The following is a 25,950-nucleotide window of genomic DNA, read 5'->3' as shown; positions in this document are numbered from 1 at the left end:
TGTACAACTTGCTGAAGTAGGTCTCTTCCTGTTTTATCCAGAAAATTCTTCAAGAATTTCACAATCGTTTGGGTAAGTCCACGCAATTTTTAGCTGAATAAGCCATAGCTATATCCCTGAATATACTCAGTCTCTGTATAGCTGAACTAAACGCGGTAAATGCTTGTGCGGTAGATTTTATCAATTGCATTGAACTTTAATCTGGCATTACGGATCAGCCTCCTGTTATAGAAAACACCATATTTTAATTTAATTTGAGTTGAATGGGATTGAAAAACATGTGGTTTCTACAACGCGTGTCTGTTCTGCTACACCACTTTTTATTCCGGGCACCGAGTTGGAAAATCTGCCCCATTGACGATAAGCCTTTACTGTAGCTCGCACTCAAACGATTACACTCCCTGCAGTCTATAAGGAGTGATCATTTTCTAAGTTATGTCAGTTGTACCTGAACTTCCTAACTTAAACAGAGTGAAATTCGCCCTGCGTGGCACAGTAAAAGGGGTGATTACAAATCGTTTTACAGTCCGCAGATTAGATTCCAGTGACTTGTAAACAAATATTGGGCGGAGTGTAAAAACTGTTGGAGTTTCGTTTAACCCTGCTCTCCACCACCGCCCAAGAAGAAATTATACCCCAAACTCTTCAATCACTCAGTGAGCTGGACTATTCTTTAATCCTCCAATTTAATCCTCATGTAAATCACAGGGACCTGAAGCATTCTAGGATTTGGTGTGCAGGGCGATTGCGCATGTAGTTAATTTTAGTAACATTCACACAGTGACTATCTCAGGCAGTGGTCCATTTAACTGAACAAGCTTTTCTGGATACAGTTCTACTATTGATCAGCTTGAACAGTGTTTGTTGGCTTGGAATATCTAGTCCCCTTGTGAATCCAGTCGCTGTTTATTTTCCGACTCCCCTATGCTGGACATCATTCCACATGTGTTTTAACCTCTGACTGAATGTTGCTTGAACTTTCGATACGCTTGTGTGGCCCTCAATTTGAAACTGTGGCACTCTTCTAGAGCTTCGGTATGGAAGCACATCTCTATACGCATTACCCAATCCTGTCATAACCATAAATAATAATTTTTAAAACTTCTCCATCTTCTTTCAAGATTGATTTTTTTTTAAATTACTCCAACTCCTTTCAAGGCTTTATCTCCCTGGTTTTGTAACTAATCTAGTGACCCAGCCTTTATATTCAACAAGCGTCTAGTATGTTTCTCTTATTAAAAAGATATCAACATTGTATTCACTGCGCCAGATGTGGGACATCTGCTGGGCAGAGCACAGAAAGGAAGATCTGGTCGGAATGATCTCTTGCTGAAAGCAGAAACGCTTGATTTCTGTTCCATTAAGTACCGTGAAAGGAAAATCCTGCATGTTCTGTAAAAGATGTGTTAACCTCTCCACCATATTCTCATCTTTGCATTCCTTCAACATGATTCTTAACAAACAAATGGCAGGAAAAATCATTGATACCCCATGAACTTGCATCAATACCAATTATAAATTTACGGTTATCTTTCTTGATTTCTGTGGCCCTCAATTTGTAACTGTGGCACTCTTCTTGAGCTTCGGTATTAAAACGCATCTCTAAGCACATTCCACCATCCTGTCATAATCATAAATAATATTTCAAAAAACTTCTCATTCTTCTTTCAAGACTAATTTTTTCAAAATACTCCAACTCCTTTCATCACTCTGTCCCCTTGGTTTTGGAACTAATCTAATGATCCTGCCTTTACATTCATCAAGAGTCTAATATGTTTCTCTTATAAAAATGATATCAACACTGTACTCACTGCGCCAGATGTGGGACATCTGCTGGGCTGACAGCATAACGTATGTTCAGTTGGAAGGTATCCCTTGCTGAACGCAGAACCGCTTGATATAAACACATATAAAACACATCTGTATGCACATTTCCCAAAAACCTCTTAATCATAAATAATTATTGCTAAACTTCGCATTATTCTTTCAAGACTGAATTTTATCACAATACTCCAACTCCTTTCAAGGCTCTATCGCCCTGGTTTTGAATGTAAGCTCGTGACACGCCCTTTATATTCAACAAAAGAATCAATGTTTATTTTATTAAAATGATACCAGCACTGTACTCCCTGCGCCAGATGTGGGACATCTGCTGGGCAGAACACAGAAAGGAAGCTTGGTTGGGAAGGAGCTCTTGCCGAAAGCAGAACCACTTGCTCCCTGTTCCATTAAGCTGCGTGCAAGGAAAATCCTGCCTGTTCTGTAAATGATGTGTGAACCTCTCCACCAGGTTCCTCTTTGATTTCCTCCAACGTGATTTTTAGCACAAAAATCATAGAAAAAATGTTTTTAACAAAGGACATGCTCCAATACCAACTATAATTTTAAGGTTATCTCCCGTGATTTATAAGTTACACGGTGGTGATATATCTCAACATTCTCTACAGTTCCTAATTCACTTTCAACACTGCACCCACTTTTTTTTTTAAACTGATACCCAAATATCAATGATACATTCTTCCTTTTATTTGGTATTGAATCCTCCCTTCCATTTAGGACACAATGGGTCAAATTTGCTTTTCCAATGGAGTTGAAAGCAGGTGGTAAGGGATGGCCGGCCAGTTTTACACACAGCCTACTTTCCATTTCCAAATTCGGCTGGAGTGTAAGACGAGCGGCTGAGCCTTTACCACCCATATTCTGCTGGACGGTAAAAGTGAATATTAACTTCAAATTTCCAACTTGCCGCTCGGGCATAAACTGCCATTTCTGGTCAGCCGTCCAATTGAGATTGCGCCCGATTATCCTGTGAAACAATTTCGAAGCTATGAAAATCCGGCGAGTGCTGTTTCTTACTGCCCAGCAGTAATGTGGATCATATACCCCCCGCCAGGAGACACTCTTACTACGTTACAATCTTCAACCATAATCAGTATAACTTAATTTGGGGCCGCAGCACACAGCGAGCACTAACGAATCTATTGCACATTTTGGACTCGACCGATTTTATTTTCCATAAATTTCAATGGATCAAAAATGATCTAGAGGATTTCTAAATGGACAGCCGATTCGCTACATTTCGCTTTGCGGTGTCTTCAAGGACCAATTTCTACTGAAGTGAGTCATGATAAGGGAAATCTGGAAAATATCTGAGGTAATTCAGGATCTGCTGAGAGAACGACGTTAGACCCCTGGGGAGGAAAGTGCCACGGATCGGCAACCTGTCTACCTTGAGCTTCTTCAACTGGTCCAATGGATGTGGACTTGCAAGTTTAAGGTTATGTCTCTTGTAAACTGCTTGCTTGTTTTTGATATTTATTCTACTATTTCATCTTATTTGAAAGTAACATTTCCGTTGTCCACGATTATTGTTAAACTTTAATCTCTGTGAACATTTCCGCACTTAGGGAGGCAACTAGAAACAGACCTCCAAGTGAAGAGAATTCTGCAGGCAATTCCGAGTCTGCAGGTGTGCGATCAGCTCAAAGCACCGGTAAGTTCAACCTGATCAGCATGTGATGAACCGTAGATTGTTTGGGGTAACATTTCCATCGGAAGTTCTCTCCAATATCGTTATCACTTCGGCAGAAGTTAGGCTACAACTCCAGAGAGATCACCCTTTCTGCAAGTTTTCCACGGAAATTCCACCAACGTTACGACGAGACATTGGGAAAAACCACATAGAGTTTCTATTTCCTTCTCTGCGTACACTCAGCACAATCTAGCGTTAGGTTTTCTTCTTCACTGTCTGGATATTGACCTATTATATCTCTAACATTATCTCAAAGTCTATGTCAGTGGCTGGTCTACATCTATATCTGTGTCTATGTCTATGTCTCTCTCTATGTCTATTCCTATCTCGAACTCTATGTTGATCTCTATGTCCACCTCCATCAATCAGTCTTTACCTATCTCCATATCTATGTCTAGCTCTATCTTTATATCTCTACTTCTTTATCCACCTCCATCTCTCTATCTCTACGTATATCCCAGTCTCTCGCAATCTATCATCATGCCTCACTATATTTCTTTACATTTATCTCGCTTTCCATCGCTCCATCTCTCTCTCTATCTATCTATTTGTATCTATCTCTATTGATCACTCTGTCTTGCTGGTTACAACTCTATCTCTCTCTGTCTATGTCCATTTAGATATCGATCTCTAGCTCCCCTATCTCTACGTCTATGCCAGACTCTTTCTATATGTTTATGCACCTCTATTTGTATCAAATAATTTATTAGTATCTCTATCACTGGCTCTAGTTATTTGTCTACCAGTAACTCCAAATTTATGTCCGTCTCAATCATCTCTCTGCCTCTGTGCCTATCAATATCTATTTCGATTTATATCCCTCTTTCTCTATATTCTATCTCTATCTTTATCTCTATCACTATCACTATCTCTGTCTCTATCTCTACCTCTGTCTAAAATCTCTACTCCCTATCTCTTTCTCTAAACCGTCATTAATCTCTGATATTACAGTCGTACTCTTATGGACACCTGTTGCTTGCGAAACTGTGTAAATCCTGAGTGAAATATGATGGCTCTCTACAGAATAAAATTGTGCCTTATGTAAAGAATCAGAAAGTTAAATTATACTAATATTGCAGTTAATTTACTTGGATACTCTTAAGAGCCGAGATGGATTTCCTTCTCCACCACTCGGTCGAACGAAATAAAAGTGATCTTACTGTCCTTAGATATCTTTTTCTTAATCTTTATATTCGATCTGATAATTAATTCCTTGTGAAAACATATCAAACGAGTAACAGAAATGGACTCAAAATGTGCAATACAATAGAGAATTTTGCATTGATAGAATGTTAATTTCCTTTCATGGAAAGTTTGAATCTTCTGACTGTAACGAGGCTCATGTGACATGAATCATCAGCAACTGGAAGGCAATCGAGAGCCTGAGCACCAAGAAGATAAATACAGATGTTCGGAGTCTACAGGAATCTACAGAAAATTCTGAAGGCAATAGTTGAAGCAAGCATGTTATTCCTACAAGTGACTAAAGAACAATATTGCTGGGGAGCACCTCAGTTCGTGATGTTCATTCAAAGCAAAAACTGTCAATCGTCACGATTCAACCACGATTTGGATTTTTCTTCACAAGAGCCTCTATGTACAGAACCTGATTCATTTCATTGCTGTATACAGCTGTTGATGCCTCATCACAGAGAATAAGGGGCCCAAGTTGAATAACTTCAGCATCTGTTTCTGGATGTAGATGCCATGAGGCCAATGATCTAATGAAACTTTTGGTAAACTAGCTTCCTGACTGTGCCTGAAATATTTTCATTCTGACCTAAATGACTTTCGATCGCTTGGACATTTCGCTTGTATACGCCAGATTAATAACTGCTTACCTCCCAGATGTTTCGGGACATCTTCTGATTGATTGATTTCGCCTGGAGTTTCTGTATTGGTACTAATTGTCTGCTTATAAACCTGGATGTATCATTTCAGCTACTGAAGAATTGGATTAGGTTCTGGACAGTTTCATGTGTAAGCCTTATTCATAAGAACATAAGAAATAGGAGCAGGAGTAGGCCAATCGGCCCCTCGAGCCTGCTCTGCCATTGAATTAGATCATGGTTGATCTGATCCTAACCTCAAATCTACTTCCACTCTCCATCCCACCCGAACCTATGTGATCTCCCAGGAGAGGAGAAAAACCAGATAAAAAACCCAATGGCCAATTTGGGAGAAAAAATCTGGGAAATTCCTCTCCGACCTATCTAGGCGATCGAAACTCGTCCAGGAGAGCACTCTGTCCATGTTATTCCTACAGTACTTACCTTCTGTAAAAGGTGACCTCCACCCCAGCCAGCAACAGGCCCAATTTACTCTTGAAGGACACCTAGCTGGCAGCCTGTTCCCGAGGTCTCCACTAATTCCTGTGAATAGAACCATCTCCTGAAATGTAGCACAGAATTAGAACACAAGAAGTAGGAGCAGGACCAGGCTACACGGTCCCTGGGCCCACTCCGCCACCCACAGAGCCATGACCGATCCGAACCTAGACTCATGTCCAATTTCCTGCCCGCTCCCCGTAACCCCTAATTCCCTTTACTTCTAGGAAACTGTCTATTCCTGTTTTAAATTTATTTAATGATGTAGCTTCCACAGCTTTCTGGGGCAGCAAGTTCCACAGACCTACTACCCTCTGTGTGAAGAAGTTTCTCCTCATCTCAGTTTTGAAAGTGCAGTTTCTTATTCTAAGATTATGCCCCCTAGTTCTAGTTTCACCCATCATTGGGAACATCCTCACCGCATCCACCCGATCAAGCCCCTTCACAATCTTATATGTTTCAATAAGATCGCCACTCATTCTTCTGAACTCAAATGAGTAGAGTCCCAATATACTCAACCACCCCTCATATGTCCACCCCCTCATCCCCGGGATTAACCGAGTGAACCTTCTTTGTACTGCCTCGAGAGCAAGTATGTATTTTCTTAAGTATCGACACCAAAACTGTATGCAGTATTCCAGGTGCGGTCTCACCAATACCGTGCATAACTGCAGCAATACCTCCCTGTTCTTATATTTTATCCCCCTAGCAATAAAGGCCAACATTCCATTGGCCACCCATGCCAGACTATTTCCCCAATTCCATGATCATCTGCTGCACCTGCATACTAACATTTGGAGTTTCGTGCACCAGGACCCCCAGTTCCCTTTGTACTGCAGTACTTTCCAGTTTCTTGCCATTAAGATAATAACTTGCTCTATGATTTTTCCTGCCAAAGTGCATAACCTCACACTTTCCAGTATTGTATTCCATCTGCCAAATCTCTGCCCACTTATTAGCCTGTCTATGTCCCTTTGCAGGTTTTTTATGTCCTCCACACTCACTACTTTCCCTCCCATCTTTACATCTTCTGCAAACTTTGATATGTTACACTCGGTCCCCTCCTCCAAATCGTTAATATAGATTGTAAAGAGTTGAGGACCCAGCACCGACCCCTGCTGAACACCACTAGTTACTGATTGCCAGTCTGAGAATTAACCATTTATCCCAACTCTCTGCTTTCTGTTAGATAACCAATCCTCCACCCATGCCAGACTATTACCCCAATTCCATGATTTTTTATCTTGAGCAAAAATCTTTTGTGTGGCACCTTGTCAATTGCCTTTTGGAAGTCTAAATACACTACGTCCACTGGTTCCCCTTTAATCACCCTGTATGTTACGTCCTCAAAAAACTCAAGCAAATTTGTCAAACATGACTTCCCCTTCATAAAAGCATGCTGACTTTGTCCTATTAAATTATGTTTATCCAAATGTCCCGTTACTGTCTCCTTATTAATGGACTCCAAAATTTTACCAACCACAGATGTTGGGCTAACTGGTCTATAGTTTCCAGCCTTCTGCCTACTACCCTTTTTAAATAAGGGTGTTACATTAGCAGTTTTCCAATCTGCCGGGACCTTTGAATACAGGGAGTTTTGGAAAATTATTACCAATGCATCCACAACCCCTACCGCCACTTCCCTCAAGACCCTAGGATGTAAGCCATCAGGTCCAGGGGATTTATCCGCCTTGAGTCCCATTATTTTACCGAGTACCAATTCCTTATTGATTTTAATCGTATTTAGCTCCTCCCCCCCTAGAGCCCCCTGTTTGTCCAGTGTAGGGATATTCCTAGTGTCCTCTTCCATAAAGATTGAAACAAAATATTTGTTCAGCGTTTTTACCATCTCCATGTTTCCCACCATTAATATCCCTGTCTCATCCTCTAAGGGACCAACATTTACTTTAACCACCCTTTAACTTTTTATATAACTATAGAAACTCTTGCTATCTGTTTTTATATTTTATTTAATTTACTTTCATAATCTATCTTCCCTTTCTTAATCAATTTTTTAGATACTTTTTACTGTCTTTTGAAGGCTTCACAATCTTCTATCCTCCCACTAGATTTGGCTACCTTATATGCCCTTGTTTTTAGATGGATACTTTACTTAATTACTTTACTTAGCCACGGATGGCTGTCATTTCTTTTACACCCTTTTTTCCTCAGTGGAATATATATTTTTTGAAAGTTGTAAAATAACTCCTTAAATGTACACCACTGGTCATGTACCGTCTTACCCTTTAATCTATTTTCCCAGTCCACTCTAATCAATTCCGCACTCATAACTTCATAGTCTCCTTAATTCAAGCTCAGTACGCTTGTTTGAGATCCAACCTTCTCGCCCTCTAATTGAATATGGAATTCAACCATGTTATGGTCACTCATTACAAGGGGATCCTTTACTAGGACATTTTTAATTAATCCTGACTCATTAAACAGGACCAGATATAAGGTTGCTTGCCCCCTGGTCGGTTCAGTTGCATACTGCTCAAGAAACCCATCCCTAATGCACTCAATAAACTCTTCCTCAAGGCTGCCCTGCCCAATTTGATTTGTCCAGTTAATATGATAGTTAGAATCCCCCATAATTATAGCTGTTCCCTTATTCCAAGCCCCAACTATTTCCTGATTAATACTCCGTCCAACAGATTTGCAACTTTTAGGAAGCCTATAGACTACGCCCACTAGTGTTTTCTTCCCCTTATTATTCCTTATCTCCACCCAAACTGTATCTCACAATCCTGATCCTTTGACCCAATATCATTTCTCTGTATTAGTGATTCCTTCCTTTATTAACATAGCCACCTCACATCCCCTTCCTTCCTGCCTGTCCTTTCTGATTGTTAAATACCCTGGTATGTTTAATTCCCAGTCATGGTCAACCTGCAGCCATGTTTCTCTAATGGCCACAAGATCATACCCATATGTAGTTATTTGTGCCGTTAACTCGTCCATTGCGTTACGAATGCTACATGCATTCAGATAAAGAACATTCAAATATGTTTTGTATACTTAGTCCTTGCTTTTTCCCCTTTTACTACTTTACATTTTACTCCATACCTTCTGTCCCTTCCTGACACGCTCTGATTTTTAATTCCCCTACTGTTACCTAGGTCTATGACCTTCTCCGTTGTCATTTTTATTATTTGCTCTCTAGAAACCTCCCTCCTCCCCCCCACCACTTATTAGTTTAAAGCCCTCTCTACAGCCCTGAAGCTATTCTTTCTGAAGCATTCCGAATATTTGTTACCCTAATAATTCTCTGCAGGACAATTTATTTCAGTGCTATGTTTCCTTGAATATAACATATTGACGTTGGAGCACACCGATTGGCCGATTTTAACTTGGCTGTATCATTTCAGCTCCTGATCAGTTAGGTTCGGGCCTCGATATTTTCACGTAATAGCTGATTGGCTTTATGTAAACTTGGCACTCTATTTTGGCAGCTGAATACATAATTTTAACCGGAATGATTCTCTGCTGGCTGCCCTCTTTCAGTGACGGGATATTCGAACATTTCTCATGGCATTCGGAGAAAACTGATTGGCTGATTGTAAGCACAGTGGGCTCTTCCAATATAAAAATAATCGCAATTACTATTGCAACACATATGATCAGGAATTTTGGTAACGTACCCGTCTGAAGTCTGTTCCCTATTACTGAATGAACAACACAGTACTGAGCGCATTCTGCTTTTCAATGGCAGGTGTAATCAATATCTTAGGAAGGGAATATTCTGACTGATCTGTAACATGAATCGTCTTTCTTATAAGATAACTAATTAGATGAATGATTAACTATTAGTAAGCCTGAACATGAAATAGCTACGTTGGTTATTGTTGAACAGACTGGGGAAGGGGACGAATCTCTGGTTGAAAGGGTGAAGAAGTGCGAATTTTTGAAATAAATCTGAGTGTGGAGATGCCGTGTTGGATAGTTTGAACATGAGCGCCGGGTCTGATACACTTGTTTATTAACCTGACCTGTATCACCCGTGACTTGACTCACTGAAAGTGATGGAGGGGTGGAGGGGGGGACTCTTGCATGTTTAACGCTGCTGTGTATGAAAATGTTGCTGCAGTTAGTCCAAGCACAGTATGTGACTTAAAGGAAGTCGACAGCGGTACAGGTAATTTACTGATACATTGGGTAAACATAGAGATAGGAACAGGAGTAGGCCATTCGGCCCTTCGAGCCTGCTCCGCCATTCAATGAGATCATGGCTGATCTTCGTCTGAGATCATAGCTGATCTTACCAGTTCAGTACCCCGTCCCCGCCTTTTCTCCGTAACCCTTAATCCCCTTAGCCTTCAGAAATATATCCAATTCTCTCTTGAAAATATTTATTGAATTAGCCTTCACAGCCCTCTGTGGCAGGGAATTCCACAGGCTCACCACTCTTTGAGTGAAGAAATTCTTCCTCATCTCTGTTTTAAATGATTTGCCCGCTATTTTTAGACTGTGGCCCCTGGTTCTGTGCTCCCCTGCCATTGGAAACATTCTCTCTGAATTCAGCCTGTCCAGGCCTGCCATAATTTTATATGTTTCGATGAGATCCCCTCTCAACCTTCTAAACTCCAGTGAGTACAAGCCCAAACTATTCAATCTCCCCTCGTAGGTCATTCCCGCCATTCCAGGTATCAGCCTGGTGAATCGCCGCTGCACTCTTTCCATGGCAAGAACATCCTTCCGCAGATGGGGCGACCAAAACTGTACACAATACTCCAGATGCGGTCTCACCAGCACCTTGTACAGCTGTAGTAAGGTATCCCTATTCCTATACTCGAACCCCCTTGATATGAAGGCCAACATACCATTTGCCTTCTTAATTGCCTGTTGCACCTGCATGCTCTCCTTCAGTGACTGGTGCACAAGAACACCCAGGTCCCTCTGCACTTCCCCATCTCCCAATCTATTGCCATTTAGATAATAATCCACCCTCCTGTTTTTACCCCCAAAGTGGATAACCTCGCATTTATCCACATTATAGTGCATCTGCCACGTATCCGCCCATTCCCCCAACCTGTCCAAATCGCACTGTAGCCTCCTGACATCCTCATCAGAGCCCACCCCTCCTCCTAGTTTACAATTTCAGATGGATGACAGCATAAGTGCAGGCAGCATCATTGATTAGTGAGGACAATGATATTGAAGCATATTTAAAAGCTACTCACAGTTTGATGTGGTGTAAATGATTCACAGCATAATAGTTTCGCCACAGACTGAGGCAGGCAGGATTGGTGCTCGACACATGGCATTTTAGTGCCTTGAAGAAAGACTGGGGAGGATAGTATTTTGTGACTGAATGTCGAGGAGAACTGAAGATTCGCTGACAGACTGCATTTTACAGACTGGAACAATGGTATTATCCTTTGCAGTTAAAATCCAGACAAAGCGACATGGACAAGATTTAATTGGTTTATAACATATTAGTAAAAATATAACTTTTTAAATACAGGATAACAAAACTGAGTAAGTGTTATAATCATTACTATTTAGATTGTTGTTAGACAACCGATATTCTGGTAATGCTTGGGACAGGAGTACAATTATTGATTCACAGCCAGCCTGCTCAGGGACACGAATTATCAAAATAAAATAGAAGCTGATGGTGTGAATGACTTGCAGGCAGGTTGGGGATGAAAGTTATTACCAACATCCAAAGACTTGGACATCTGAAGTATAATTTGAGAACCAGCAATGGACAGGGTTGATGCCAGTATGAGAGCAGGAACTAATAGAGATGCAGCGGAGAGGGTCAATATTGGGACTGTACCCAAACTTATAGGGCAATTTAGAGAGGGTGCAGAAGAGATTTATTAGAATGGTTCCCGGGATCAGGGTTTACAGTTACGTGGATAGACTACAGTAGCTGGGGTTGTTCTCCTTAGAGCAGAAAAGGCTAAGAGGAGATTTGATAAAGGTATTTAAAATCATGAAATGTTTATGTAGATTAAATAATTGAAAATCTTTCCAATGACTGAAGGATCGATAACCAGGGGGGAGAGAATTAAGTTGATTGGCATAAAAACAGACGCGACATAAGGAAAAATTATTTTAATGCAACGAGTGGTTATGATATTGAATTCATTGCCCAATAGAGTGGTGGATGCAGATTCAATAGCAGCCTTCAATAGGGAATTGGATAAATACTGGTAGGAGAAACAAACTTCAGGGATATGGGGCATAAGCGGTGCTGTGGTACCTTGAAAGAGCCGGTGCAGATTCGATGGACCGAATGGCCTCCTTCTGTGCTGTACTATCCCATGCTTCTATAAAATTATATACCCGTGCCAGTAGGACACTGATATGGTTAATAGATTCATACAGCACGGTGGCATAGTGGTTAGCACTGTTGCCTCACAGCGCCAAAGACCCGGGTTCGAATCCGGCCTCGGGCGACTGTCTGTGTGGAGTTTGCACATTCACAGAAATCACAGAAACCCCACAGTGCAGATAGAGGCCATTTCGGCCCATCGAGCCTGCACCGACACATATCCCACCCGATCCCTGTAACCCCTACACCAACACATATCCCACCCTATCCCTGTAACCCCACGTATTTAATCCCCCTAACACTAAGGGTCAATTTATCATAGCCAATCAACCTAACCCGCACATCTTTGGACTGTGGGAGGAAACCGGAGCACCCGGAGAAAACATTCTTCCCGTGTTTGCGTGGGTTTTCTCCGGGTGCTCCAGTGTCCTCCCACAGTCCAAAGATGTGCGGGTTAGGTTGATTGGCTATGATAAATTGACCCTTAGTGTTAGGGGGATTAAATACGTGGGGTTACAGGGATCGGGTGGGACATGTGTTGGTGTAGGGGTTACGGGGATCGGGTGGGATATGTGTCAGTGCAGGCTCGATGGGCCGAAATGGCCTCTATCTGCACTGTGGGGTTTCTGTGATTTCTGTGACAACACATACTCAGTAATTAGAATGTTACACCACCACAATAACAACTTGAATGGACACATTTTTTAAACACAGTCAGCACTGAATGTGTAAGATATTCCATTGCCCTGCATGTCTGCAATTAAATGGCTAAACTTATCTAGAGTGCAAAAATTAACGTTAAATTATAATTAGAATATTGGCTCTGTAGAGCCAAGTTAACGGTTACCTGGAGTGAGCCAGATGCTGGGACGAGATTGGGCAGCTAAAGCAGATACACTGGATAAGCCTGTGTTTAGGCTTCAGTAATTTGTGAGTTGAATCGCCTCTTTGTAAAACACCGGGTTAAACTCTCGGGACTTTAATGGTTAATGGTGCCAGTGTGAAACACGTTCAGTGGTCACAGCTCACATTAGTTGCAGCCCTTCACCTCGGTTCCCTCTCAACCGTTGTGCCAGGCCACACACACAGAGCGGGTCTGACCGCTTCCGTAAACCCGTGAAAATAACAAGCCTTCAGCCTGGGGCCACAGATCAGTCCAGTCTATGTGTTAACGGTACAAGATGCGCTTACAATAAATCATGTTCAAAACAGTTTCCAGAGATGTCTCCGGCCTGTATTCCAACTGTTCGCTTCTGATAAGAATGTATTTTAAAACTGCCAGGGCTAATTTCACGTTTCAACGTTAGGGTGAACTCGTCATCACGGTTTAAGTTCCCCTTTTCTCCAATGTGGTCAGAAGTCACACTGATCTCAGTGCGCAGTCGCGTGGTGCATGGGCAGTGAGCTCCACAGCTGCAGACTGCTCTCGTGGAACTCGCTCCAGCCGCTGTCTCCTCATTCCCCATAAGTACAGACTCGGGATCTGCGCGTGTGGGCGTTTGGTACTGAAGAAGTAGAACAGTGTCATCGGCTGAATGTGGGCGGGTACATTTGTCGGGAACAGGAGTGGGAAGCGGAGCAATGCGCTTGGGAATAGATTGTTCTGTGTTTGACGGAATCGATCTGTTCTGGCTCTCAGTGCAAATGTTCACCCACACCTGACTAAATAGAGGCTGCATTGAAAAAAAAAAAATATGATCCATGAGTTCTTAAAAATTGGCTTGGCTCTCTCGAAGGCGAGTGACTGTCTGCAAAGTGGAAAAATGCAATGATTTGGGGAAAGGGCAGGGGAGTGGGATCAGTTAGCAAGTGCTTTCGAAGATCCGGCACAGGCACCAAGGGCCGAATGGCCTCCTTTTGTGCTGTATGATTCTATGACCTCACTTTTCAGTTAAAATGAACTGAAAACAGCTGAACCGAAGCGAGCGGTTTCACAGATGGAATGGAGCTTCTGCTTGGAGCCCCCGCTTTCTAAATGAAGAACATCTGTCGCCTTCTGATCCTCTGTAAGGGAATCTCAAATATCACTAGTGCCTTTGAAAATCTGCGTCATTCACCCCGGACCCACAATCAGATTAATAAGGCTCATTCTGTAAAGGGCAGCGACGCACTAAATTGATATTGACAGTTTCTGAAAGTAAGACATTTATTTAAAATGCGTTGAAATGTCCTTACTATGTTTCAATTTTAATCTGAATTTAGTGCAACAATACTGGGTTTGATTCATCAGGGTAACAGGATCTTTCTGCTCATCTAAAGAGATCCACTTTACTATAACAGGTTGCTTCTAAACAGCATAATATTTTTGCTTTACCAATTATTTAGCCTCACCTGCAGAAACAGCTTTCAAATGTCTAATTTTTTTAGTTTTGTTTATAAGTAGGAATTAACAGCTTATGCACTTCATATGAAGTGTCGGCATTGTCCCATTTGTTTCACTCTTACTAAATGCTATTAATAAATGCGGTGAGCTTTGCAGTGCTAGGTTTCTGTGGCTAGCTGTTAATCTTGGTCTAAAGCATTGCTTCATGGTTTTGTGTGGCACAGGCTGGCTTCTTGTTTAACATCTGCTATAGAGAGACTGGGATAAAGATAGATTTATAGAGAGATAGAGAGGGACAAACTTTCACACAGACACAAACACACACACACAAGCAGATAACGAAAAATGCAGAGAGAGACCGAGACAGAGATAGAGTCAAAGAGAGAGAGATGGAGTCAATGAGTCAGAGTGAAAGAGGAAGATTAACACACGAGAGAGACAGAGTCACAGAGATACCTCAAGTCATAGACACAGATGACTGAGAGAGAGAGACACACAAAAAGAGGCAGAGAGAGAGAGAGAACATGAGGGAGAGACAAGGAGGTACAGACACATAGTTAAACACACAGGTAGAATGGAACAACATGCAGTGGCACAGATAGCCAATGAGAGAGAGAGAGCGTCAAATAGACAGAGAGAGAGCAACAGAGAGTGACATGCAGACAGTTACACTGACATATAAGGCAAGTCAGAGAGAGAGTGAGACCGAGAGTTATAGAGGCAAACAGATGAAGACCGGGAAAGTGTGACAGAGAAAGATTCAGCAAGGGACAGACAGAGAGAGCCAGAGACAGACAAGCAGAAGGCAAACATTCAGGGAGGCGGTGGGCTAAAGATTCCGTGAGAGAGAGCGAAAGAGAGAGAGGCAGAGCGAGAGACACACAGATAGGGACAGAGCGAGAGCATTAGTTTTTTTTCACTCACCTATGAGCAAACATTATGATTATATTTTTTAAATTACTGGTGTAAGGGAGAGCAACATACCAGGCACCATTTTGAATTTCAGGCTCATTTAATATATGCTGCCAAACCTGGAGTTAACAAAGCTGAAGAGATAACAGTTACTTTGATTTAGCTTGAACTAAACTGACGGCTTCAAGGCTTTTGGCAACGAAATTTATAATTGTAGATCTTTAATGTTAATGTCTGATGCAATTTACTGGCATTTAGACTGGAGTGATTCCTTACGGTCAAATGTCATTGAGACTGCCTTGCTGTGAGATGCTGATGTCAGCGCTCTGTTGTCTGTTTAGCCAATGCACCACAAGAGATGAAAACAGGAACAAATAACGGGGTTTGCATCTTTAGTGTACCACAGGCTCTTTTAGCAGAACCTCATCTATTTTAATAACATGACATTAGTTGTGGGACCATGTCAGCCACAGCTAGTTCCACAGCTTAATGCGGTAAATCTTAAATGATGATAAGTAATTCTTAACTTGTCTGTTCTTGGCCTTATAATCGCCCCCATGTTTTATTTGTTGCACAGCACATAAAATCCACCTTGTGAAAATAATTGGCCAAATTAAATACTTGAATCATTCACCTCATTGAATCCTAGCTGGACAAAAGGCCCAGGTTCTACATGCTAAACAATGAAATACACACACATCTGCATTGATCATTGACCTTTTTGCAATTATTTTTGAAAAGGTTGCAGCATTAGGCGTTGCCTTAGTAGTGTGATTCCTCTGGTCTGAGGCGTGATAAAATATTTCTGCAGCCAGCTGCTTGATCATGCACTGTCTTCACGAGCAACATTTGCCACCCAGTCAAAACTTGTGATGCTGATTAGGCTAAAGATGATTTAAATGATGATAGAAACATTTGAAATGGAGTAGCCCATTCAGCCCTTCGAGGCTGCTGATTTTTCATTCAATTATACAATGGGTGATCTGTACCTCAACTCCAATGACCCCCTTTTGCTCAATATACATTGTTGCCCTCACTCAACTAGTGTCAGCCGTGGCTCAGTGAGCAGCATGCTCGACTCTGAGTCAGAAGGCTCGTGCATTCAAGTCGCACTCCAGAGATTTGGGCAAAAAATCTGGGATCAAACTCCAGTGCAGTGCTGTGGGAGTGCAGCATTTTCAGAGGTGCCGTCTTTCGGATGATACGTTAAAGCGAGGCCCCGTCGGGGAGATTATCCCCGGTGCCCTGGGCAATATTTGTCCTTCAGTCAACATAACATAAACAGATTATCTGGTCATTATCATCATCACTGTGTGAAAATTGACTGCTACTCTTCCTACAGTGACTACACTTCAAAAGTACTCCACTGGCTGCAAAGCGCTTTGGGAAGTCCTGAGGTTGTGAATGGCGCTCTAAAAATGCAAGTCTTTCTTTTTTTAACTAAAATATATCTTGATCGCCGTATTGGCCGTTCCAATTTACCACCAGATTCCACAGCGCTCTTACCGGAGTGAGTTGCAATTTCTCAATACACAATGCATGAAAAGGTGCTTCCTGATTTCCATCCTAAATGGACTATCACTAATTTTGAAGAAATGTTCTCTTCTCCATGACAGAACAAACACACTCATTGGCTCTCAGAACAATGACTCATTTCAATCTTTGTCAGTTTCCTTTCATCCGGCAGCAACTTTCCCATGTAGTACTCAGACCATTAGGATCTTCAACAATAAAAACATCTTATCTTTCTTCGTGAGATGGTCAATTGACATAATTCGATGTATTAATATTTTACATTTACATCAACAGAACTGAATACCTGGCAGAACGTATAGACTAGCAGCAAATGTGGTACCGCCTGTTTTGTGTCCCTGCCGAACTCGAATTTCTCCCCCTGGGTATTTCCTCTATTCAGCTGCCTTACAGATGAGCAGCTTTGGTCAAATTTGAAGATGGTCTCAGATAATGAAACACATTTTACATTGTCTTCTCTCTTTCAGTGCAAGTTACTCATCAGTCGAACACACAAGGTATGATGACAATAATCTGCATTATTGATAATCCAGTTTGTGGAATGAACGCTTCCAATTTATAGCTATAGGACAGCAGCAATCAAGCAATGAAGTCATTTTCAGCTTCCGCCCGAGCGTGAAACTGCGTTCTGGAATCGCCACCTATAATGGAAAAGCTCGATCATCATTTTCATTGATTCAGGGTGAATTGAAAGTGGGCGGTTTCTCTAATGGTCGGCCAATCAGAACCCCATTTGTAAGCCTCAACGTAAAGTTTAATGTCTACCACAATATATTAAAGACAAAGTGACCTATAAATTGGTGTGGGTAACTGTCAGCTCATCAGCTGAGGATTGGAAGCGTGTAATCATAATTGAGTAAATAAATGGATGGATAGATCGACAGGTCTAAGATGAAATAATAACAAATGTTGATGAAATTAGGGTGTTACTCTTGTGTTCCACATAATAGACTTGTTTGTGAAATAGAAATCAAAGTATTAAGGACAACATAAGGGGCGTCAGCTTATCATAAGAAGGGACACGTGACCTTCAATTGCCACGATTGTCGCTATGGCTTTTCGGGTTATAGATCTATTGGTCGTTAATCAAGTGCTTTTAAGGAAATATTCTAAAGGATGTCATACCTGTACTTTAACATATTCCAATATATACTTACTTTATATTTCTTCTGAGTAATATACAACATTTTCAGTCTGTTGTTATCTACATATCGATGTATCTCTTTTTGATTGTCTTACCATCTATCTAAGTATCTGTCTGTTTATTCATCGACACTATAGCAAATAATCAAAGGCAGGCACCAATAGGACAGATTAGGTTCCAGTCATAAATTGTATCAGTAAAATAGTCCAGGTACTAACCATAGACCTGTATCATTAGGACAGTGTAATTGATAAACATAGGCCTGTATGAGTAGGAAATAAAGTTTGAAAAATGTGCCGATACCAAAAGGACAGTATAGTTACAAATCAAAAACCTGCAGCAATAGGACAACATAAACAGTCATCAAAATACCTCAGCCAGTATGACAGATAAGGTATTAATCATAGGCCTGCATCAATAGGACGGTATAGATAGATAATGATTAGAGACATGCAGCAGTCGGACACTGCAGGCATTAATCATAGACCTGTATCAGAAGGACTGTGAATGTACTGAGCATTGACCAGCACCACTAGGGCTATATATGTTGTAATTACTAACTGCATGAGTAGTAAATTAAAAGTTCCTTATCTAGTGCCTCTGTGTCGCATCAAGTTCTAGACCAACACCAATAGAACTGTGGAGATTCTAAATAGATTTCACTGCAGTAGTATAGAGTTGGTATTTATCGGCGATCTGGGCAATGGGGACAGTATAGCTACTAAAAGCTGACCTGTACTAGTGGTGGAGTCAAGTACTGATGACATACATTCTGCAGTGGGAGAGTCGAGGCAGCAATCATAGACCTGCACCAGTAGGTGAAACCTAGAGAGAGCTCCAGAGAGGAACAGAACTATGCGGCTCAAGGAGTTGCCCCATATAAGCCTGGTTTTAGGCTTCATTAATTTGAGTCGAATCACCTAGTTGCTAAACATTACTGACTGGATTAAACTCTCGGGACTTAAATGGTTAATTATGCCAGGGTGCAACAGTTTCAGTGGTCTGATGTTTCACTGGTATTAGCACTTCGCCTCCGTTCCCCCTCTACAGATGTACCAGGCCACACACACACAGAGCTGGGGTGACCACTTCCCTAAGCCCTTGAAAAAAACAAGCCTTCAAACTGGGGCCACAGAGCAGGCCAGTCTCTCTTTTAACGTTATAAACTGCGGTTAGAATAAATCATATTGAAAACAGTTTCAAGCGATGACTCCGGCCTGGAATCCAACTGTTCTCTTCTGATAAAAATTAATTTTAAAACTGACAGGGCTCAGTTAACTTTTCAGCGTTAGGTTGGATTCGTCACCGTGTACGGTTTAATTTCCTCTTGTCTCAAATGTGGTCAGAAGTCAAAGTGATCTCAGTGTGCAGTCGCCTGGTGCATGGACAGTGAGCCCCACAGCTGCAGACTGCTGTCGGGGCACTCGCTCCAGCCGCTGTCTCCTCATTCCCCATAAGTACAGACTCGGGATCTGCGTGTGCGGGCGTTTGGTACTGAAGAATTAGCACAGAGTCAGCGGCTGAATGTGATTCTATGATCTCACTTTTCAGGTGAACAGAACTGAAAACAGCTGATCCGAAGCTCGCGTCTTCACAGAGGGAGGTGGACTGCTGCTCAGGTCCCCCGCATTCGAATTGAAGCACATCTGTCGCCTTCGGATCTTCTGTAGGTGAATCTCAAATATATCCAGTGCCTTTGAAAATCAACGCCACTCACCCCTGACCGTTAATCAGGTTAATAAGACTCATCCCGTGAGAGGGATCATCACACTAAATTAATATTCAGAGTTTATTAAGTTCAAACATTCAATTATACTGCATTGAAATGTCATTTCCATGCTTCAGTTTTAATCAGAATTTAGTGGAACAACAGAAATAAATTTGATTAGTCAGGCTAACAGGATCTTTCTGCTCATCTAAGGTTGCAGCCGACTTTAGACACATCTAAACGGTCCAATATTTATTATTTTACCAATTATTTAGCCTCACCTGCAGAAACTGCTTGCACTTTTCTTATTGTTGTCGTTTTGTTAATTAAAAAAAAAAAATTCATGCGCTTCATATCAAGTTTCAGCGTTGGCTCAGTTGACTCACTCTTACAAATTGCTATTAATACATGCGGTGAGATTTACAGTGTGTGGGTTCTGTGGGTAGATGATAAACTTGGTGCACTTGATGATTTCGAGTGCGGCAGGCACGCTTCTTGTTAACAACTGCCACAGAGAGAGAGAGAATGAGAGAGAGGGGGAGAGAGGCGGAGCGGGAGAGGGAGTCAGAGCGAGATACAATCAGATAGGGACAGAGAGAGACAGATAGACAGAGATTGTAAGAAAGTAACAATGAAGCTGTCCACGAAGGAGAGTGACAGAGAGAGGGAGAGAGGGCAGGAGTTTTTTTTTCAACTCAGTTTTGCAGATTCACTATATGAAGGGCTTATTTTATTTTCTGTTGTGAGGGAGAAAATACACATTAACGGGACGACATCCCTTGAGTTAATAAAGCTGAGGAGAACAAATTTACTATGATTTTACTTGACCTAAACTGACGGCTTAAGGGTGTTTGGCAGGGAATTTTAAAATGCTGGATCTTTAAAATTAATTTCTGATGCTGTTTACTGGAATTTAGACAGAAGTGACTCTTTATGGTTACAGGACATTGAGGCTGCCTTCCTGTGAGATGCTGACGTCAGCGCTCTATTGGCTTGTTAACCACTGGATCACAAGCCCAGCAAACAGGAAAAAACAACAGGGTTTGCATCTTTAATGTACCATCGACTCTTTCGCCAGAATCTCATCTATTTTAACAACTTGACATTAGTTGTGGGACCATGTTGGTCACAGCTAGTTCCACAGATTAATGAGGTAGAGCTTAAAATATGTGGTTAATCTCAAATTGTTCTTGAGCTTATAATAAGCCACATGAGTTATGTGTTGCACTGCACGTAAAACCCACTTTTTGGAAAGAATTGTCCTAACTGAATGCTTCAATCATTCACCCTATTGAATCCTAGCTTGACAAGTCCCAGGTTCGACATGTTGAACAATGAAATACAGACACATCTGCATTGACCATTGACCATTTTGCAATTATTTTTGCAAAGTTTGCAGCAACAGGCATTGCCTTAGTAGTGTGATTCCTGTGGTCTGAGGCCGACAAAAGCTTTCTGCTGCTTTCTGCTTCTAGCTGCTGGGTCATGTACTGTCTTCACGAGTATCAGTTGCAACCAAGTCAATACTTGTAATTCTGATTCAGTTAAAGATGAGTTAACTGATAATAGGAACATAACAACAGGAGTAGGTCATTCAGCCCTTCGAGGCTGCTCTGTCATTCAACTATATCATGGTTAATCTGTACCTCCACTCCAATTACCCCACCTTGCTCAATATCCAATGTTACTCTTCCTCAACTAGTGTCAGCCGTGGCTCAGTGTATAGCATTCTCGCCTCTGAGTCAGAAGGTTCGTCCATTCCGGTCCCACAACAGGGACTTGAGCACAATCAACTAAGCTGACACTCCAGTGCAGTGCTGAGGGAGTGCTGCAATGTCGGATTTGCCGCCTTTCGGAGGAGACGCTAAAGTGAGGCCCCGTCAGGGGAGTTATCCCAGGTGCCCTGGCCAATATTTCACCCTCAATCACCTAACAAAAACAGATAATCCTGTCATTATCAACATCACTGTGTGGAAATTGACAGCTACGTTTCCTACAGTGACTGCACTTCAAAGGTACTCCATTGGCTGCAAAGCGCATTGTGAAGCCCTGAGGTAGTGAACGGCGCTATAGGAATGCAAGGCCTTTTTTCGTTGTCTGCAATGAGATGGGTAAACTTATCTAGAGTCAAAAAATTAATGTTAAAATATAATTAGAATATTTGTTCTGGTAGAGCAAAGTTAACGGTTACCTGGAGTGAGTCGGATAGGCGGAATAGATTGGGCAGCTCAAGCAGATACACTGGATAAGCCTGTGTTTAGAATTTATTTTAAAATTGCAAGAGCTCATTTCACTTTTCAGCGTTAGGTTGGAATCATCATCACGTTAAGTTTAAGTTCCCCTTTTCTCCAATTTGGTCAGAAGTCATAGTGATCTCAGTGCGCAGTCGCGTGGAGCATGGCCAGTGAGCTCCACAGCTGCAGACTGCTCCTGGGGACCTCGCTCCAGCCGCTGTCTCCTCATTCCCCGCAAGTACAGACTCGGGATCTGCGCGTGCGGGCGTTTGGTACTGAAGAAGTAGAACAGTGTCAGCGGCTTATTGTGGGCGGGTACATTTGTTGGGTGCAGGAGTGGGAAGCGGAGCCATGCGCTTGGGAATAGGTTGCTCTGTGTTTGATGGATTCGATCTGTTCAGGCTCTCTGTGGAAATGTTAACCCAAATCTGAATAAATAGAGGCTGCATTGAAATAAACAGAATTATGATCCATGAGTTTTAAAAATTGGCTTGGCTCTCTTAAAGGCGAGCGACTGTCTGCAAAGTGGAAAAATGCAATGTTGGGGAATGGCAGGGGAGTGGGAACAATTAGCAAGTTCTTTCGAAGAACCGGCACAGGCACCATGGCCGAATGGCCTCCTTCTGTGCTGTATGATTTTTAATTTCACTTTCCAGATAAAAGGAACTGAAAACAGCTGATACGAAGGGAGCCTTTTCACAGAGGGAAAGGAGCTTCTGCTTGGAGCCCCCGCTTTCGAAATGAAGCACATCTGTCGCCTTCTGATTTTCTGTAAGTGATTCTCAAATATTGCCAGTGCCTTTGAAAATCTGCGTCACTCACCCCGGACCCACAATCAGAATAATAAGGCTCATTCTGTAAAAGTCAGCGACGCACTAAATTGATATTGACAGTTTCTGAAAGGAAGACATTCATTTAAAATGCGTTGAAATGTCATTTTCTATGTTTCTGTTTTAATCAGAATTTAGTGCAACAACAGACCTAAGTTTGATTATTCAAGGTAACAGGATCTTTCCGCTCATCTAAGAGATCACTTTTGCTATAACAGGTTGCAGCTCAATAGGATTGCTTCTAAACAGCCTAATATTTTTTAATTTACCAATTATTTAGCCTCACCTGCAGAAACTGCTTTCAAATTTCTAATTCTTGTAGTTTTGTTTATAAGTAGGAATTAACATTTTTATGCAATTCATACCAAGTGTCAGCGTTGTCCCAGTTGTTTCACTCTTACTAAATGCTATTAATAAATGCGGTGAGCTTTGCTGTGCTTGGTCTCTGTGGCTAGCTGTTAATCTTGGTCTGTATCATTGCTTCATGATTTTGTGTGGCCCAGGCTGGCTTCTTGTTTAACATCTGCTATAGGGAGACAGGGAGATAGATGCATTTAAAGAGAGGGAGAAACTTTCACACATACACACACACACAGCTAACAAAAAATGTGGAGAGAGACCGAGGCAGAGATAGAGTCAAAGAGAGAGAGAGCAAAAGTGAGAGAAAGAGATGGAGTCAATGTGTCAGAGTGAAAGTGGAAGATTAACACACGAGAGAGACAGAGTCAAAGAGATACAGCAAGTCATAGACACACATGACTGGGAGAGACACACAAAAAGAGGCAGAGAGAGAGAAAATGAGGGAGAGACAAGGAGGTGCAGACTCAGAGTGAGAGAGACATAGATTGAATGAAACAACATGCAGTGACACTGATAGTCAATGAGAGAGAGAGCGTCAAATTGACAGACAGAGCAACTGAGAGTGACATTCAGAAAGTGAGACTGACATAAGGTAGGTCAGAGAGAGGGTGAGGCCGAGGGATCTACGGGCAAACAGATGAAGACTGGCAAAGTTTGAAAGAGAGAGATTGAGTCAGCGAGGGAGAGACAGAGAGAGCGAGAAACAGACAAACAGAAGGCAAACATTCAGAGAGGCGGTGGGCTAAAGTTTTCGTGAGAGAAAGCGAGAGAGAGCGAAAGAGAGATATGCAGTGCGAGAGACACACAGATAGCGACATAGCGAGACAGAGATAGAGCATTAGGATTTTTTTCAATGCAGCAATATAATTATATTTTTTTAATTCCTGGTGTAAGGGAGAACAAAATACAGCAATGTGCTAACCGGGCACCATTTTGAATTTCAGGCTCATTTAATATCTGCTGCCTAACCTGGAGTTAACAAAGCTGAAGAGATAACATTTACTTTGATTTAACTTGACCTAAACTGGCGGCTTCAAGGATTATGGCAGCGAACTTTATAATTGTGGATCTTTAATATTAATGTCTGATGCAATTTACTTGAATTTAGACAGAAGTGACTGATTATGGTCAAATGCCATTGAAACTGACTTGCTGTGAGATGCTGACGTCAGCACTCTATTGTCTTGTTAACCACTGGACCACAAGAGCAGAAAACAGGAACAAACAACAGGGTTTGCATCTTTAGTGTACCACCGACTCTTTCACCATAATCTCAACTATTTTAATAACATGCCATTAGTTGTGGGACCATGGTAGCCACAGCTAGTTCCACAGCTTAATGCGCTAATTCTTAAATGATAATTAGTAATTCGTAACCTGTTTGTTCTTGAGCTTATAATCACCCCCATGTTTCATTTGTTGCACAGCACATAACACCCACCTTGTGAAAATAATTGGCCAAATTGAATACTTGAAACATTCACCCTATTGAATCCAAACTGGACAGAAGGCCCAGGTTTTACATGTTAAACAATGAAATACAGAGACATCTGAATTGATCATTGAACCAGCATCAGATATTGCCTAATTAGTGTGATTCCTCTGGTCTGAGGCGTGAAAAAATCTTCCTGCAGCCAGCTGCTTGATCATGTACTGTCTTCACGAGCAACATTTGCAACCCAGTCATAACTTGACATGCTGATTAGGATAAAGATGTTTTAAATTATGATGGAAACATATGAAAACGAGTAGCCCATTCAGCCCTTCGAGGCTGCTCTGTTATTGAATTATATCACGGTTGAACTGTACCTCTACTCCAATGACCCCCCTTTGCTCATGTTCGTGGATTCAAGTCGCAGACCAAAGACTTGAGCACAAAAATCTGGGATCAAATTCCAGTGCAGTGCTGTGGGAGTGCTGCACTTTCGGTGGTGCCGTGTTTCAGATGATACGTTAATGCGAGGCCCCTTCGGGGAGATTATCCCTGGAGCCCTGGGCAATATTTGTCCTTCAATCAACATAACAAAAACAGATTATCTGGTCATTATTATCAACACTGTGTGAAAATTGACAGCTATGTTTCCTACAGTGACTACACTTCAAAAGTACACCTTTGGCTGCAAAGCGCTTTGGGAAGTCCTGAGGTTGTGATAGGCGCTATAGAAATGCACGTCTTTATTTTATTAACTAAAATCAATCTTGATCTCCATAATCAAAGTTCCAATTTATGCGCAGATTGCACAGCGTTCTTAGCGGATTGAGTTGCAATTTCTCACTACGCATTGTGTGAAAAGGTGCTTCTTCATTTCCATTTTAAATGGCCTATCACAAATTTTAAAGTAAAATTTCCTTCTCCATGACAGAGCAAACACACTCAGTGGCTCTCGGAACAATGATTCATTTCAATCTTTGTCAGTTCCCTTTCATCTGGCAGCAACTTTTCCATGTAGTCCTCAGACCATTAGGATCTTCAAAAAAAACCTTGGCCCGTAAATTCGGTTCTCCACGGGTGAGCACGCATGGGGTACTCTCCCGTAAGCCCAATGGAAGTGCCGGTTTAGTGCAAGCACTTTGTATGCGGGGGAAACCGGCGCTTCTGTTCCCCCGAAAGAAGGGATTCAGAGGTTGACAGCGTGCACGGGAGAAGCTGCGCATGCGCATCCAAGTTACGTTTATTTTGCAGATTTTCCCAGGAGGGTATGTCTCCAGAAGTTACACGTTAAAAACCAGGTGTGAGGCCTGCTTTTTACAAGGTAAGTGCGGT

General features: G+C 41.8%; 2 protein-coding genes across 6 annotated transcripts in view; one reads left to right on the top strand and one right to left on the bottom strand.

Moving 5' to 3' along the window:
- Window positions 1–9,335, top strand: part of LOC147084994 (Fc receptor-like protein 2) — a 37,069-nt gene extending 27,734 nt beyond the window's left edge. For 4 of the 5 annotated variants that reach the window (XM_085979699.1, XM_085979700.1, XM_085979701.1 and 1 more), the window contains 3 exons: window positions 42–72; window positions 3,408–3,493; window positions 4,846–9,335. In XM_085979699.1, the coding sequence (XP_085835825.1) occupies window positions 42–72; window positions 3,408–3,493; window positions 4,846–4,850 (122 nt within the window). In that variant the 3' untranslated portion in view covers window positions 4,851–9,335. The remainder of the gene's footprint in view (window positions 1–41; window positions 73–3,407; window positions 3,494–4,845) is intronic. The other variant, XR_015075882.1, reaches the window with a different exon arrangement.
- The window catches only part of LOC147084992 (Fc receptor-like protein 3), a 405,119-nt gene that overhangs the window by 287,298 nt on the left and 91,871 nt on the right, over window positions 1–25,950 (bottom strand). The gene's annotated exons all lie outside the window — the stretch shown is intronic.

The sequence above is a fragment of the Somniosus microcephalus genome, unplaced genomic scaffold (assembly GCF_052327205.1).
Source record: "Somniosus microcephalus isolate GS21.2 unplaced genomic scaffold, FLI_Smic_1.0 unresolved_chr9, whole genome shotgun sequence".
In the NCBI taxonomy this organism is placed as follows: Eukaryota; Metazoa; Chordata; class Chondrichthyes; order Squaliformes; family Somniosidae; genus Somniosus; species Somniosus microcephalus.
The sequence above is the reverse complement of the archived record's forward strand: the minus strand, read 5'-3'. Positions and strand labels throughout refer to the sequence as shown.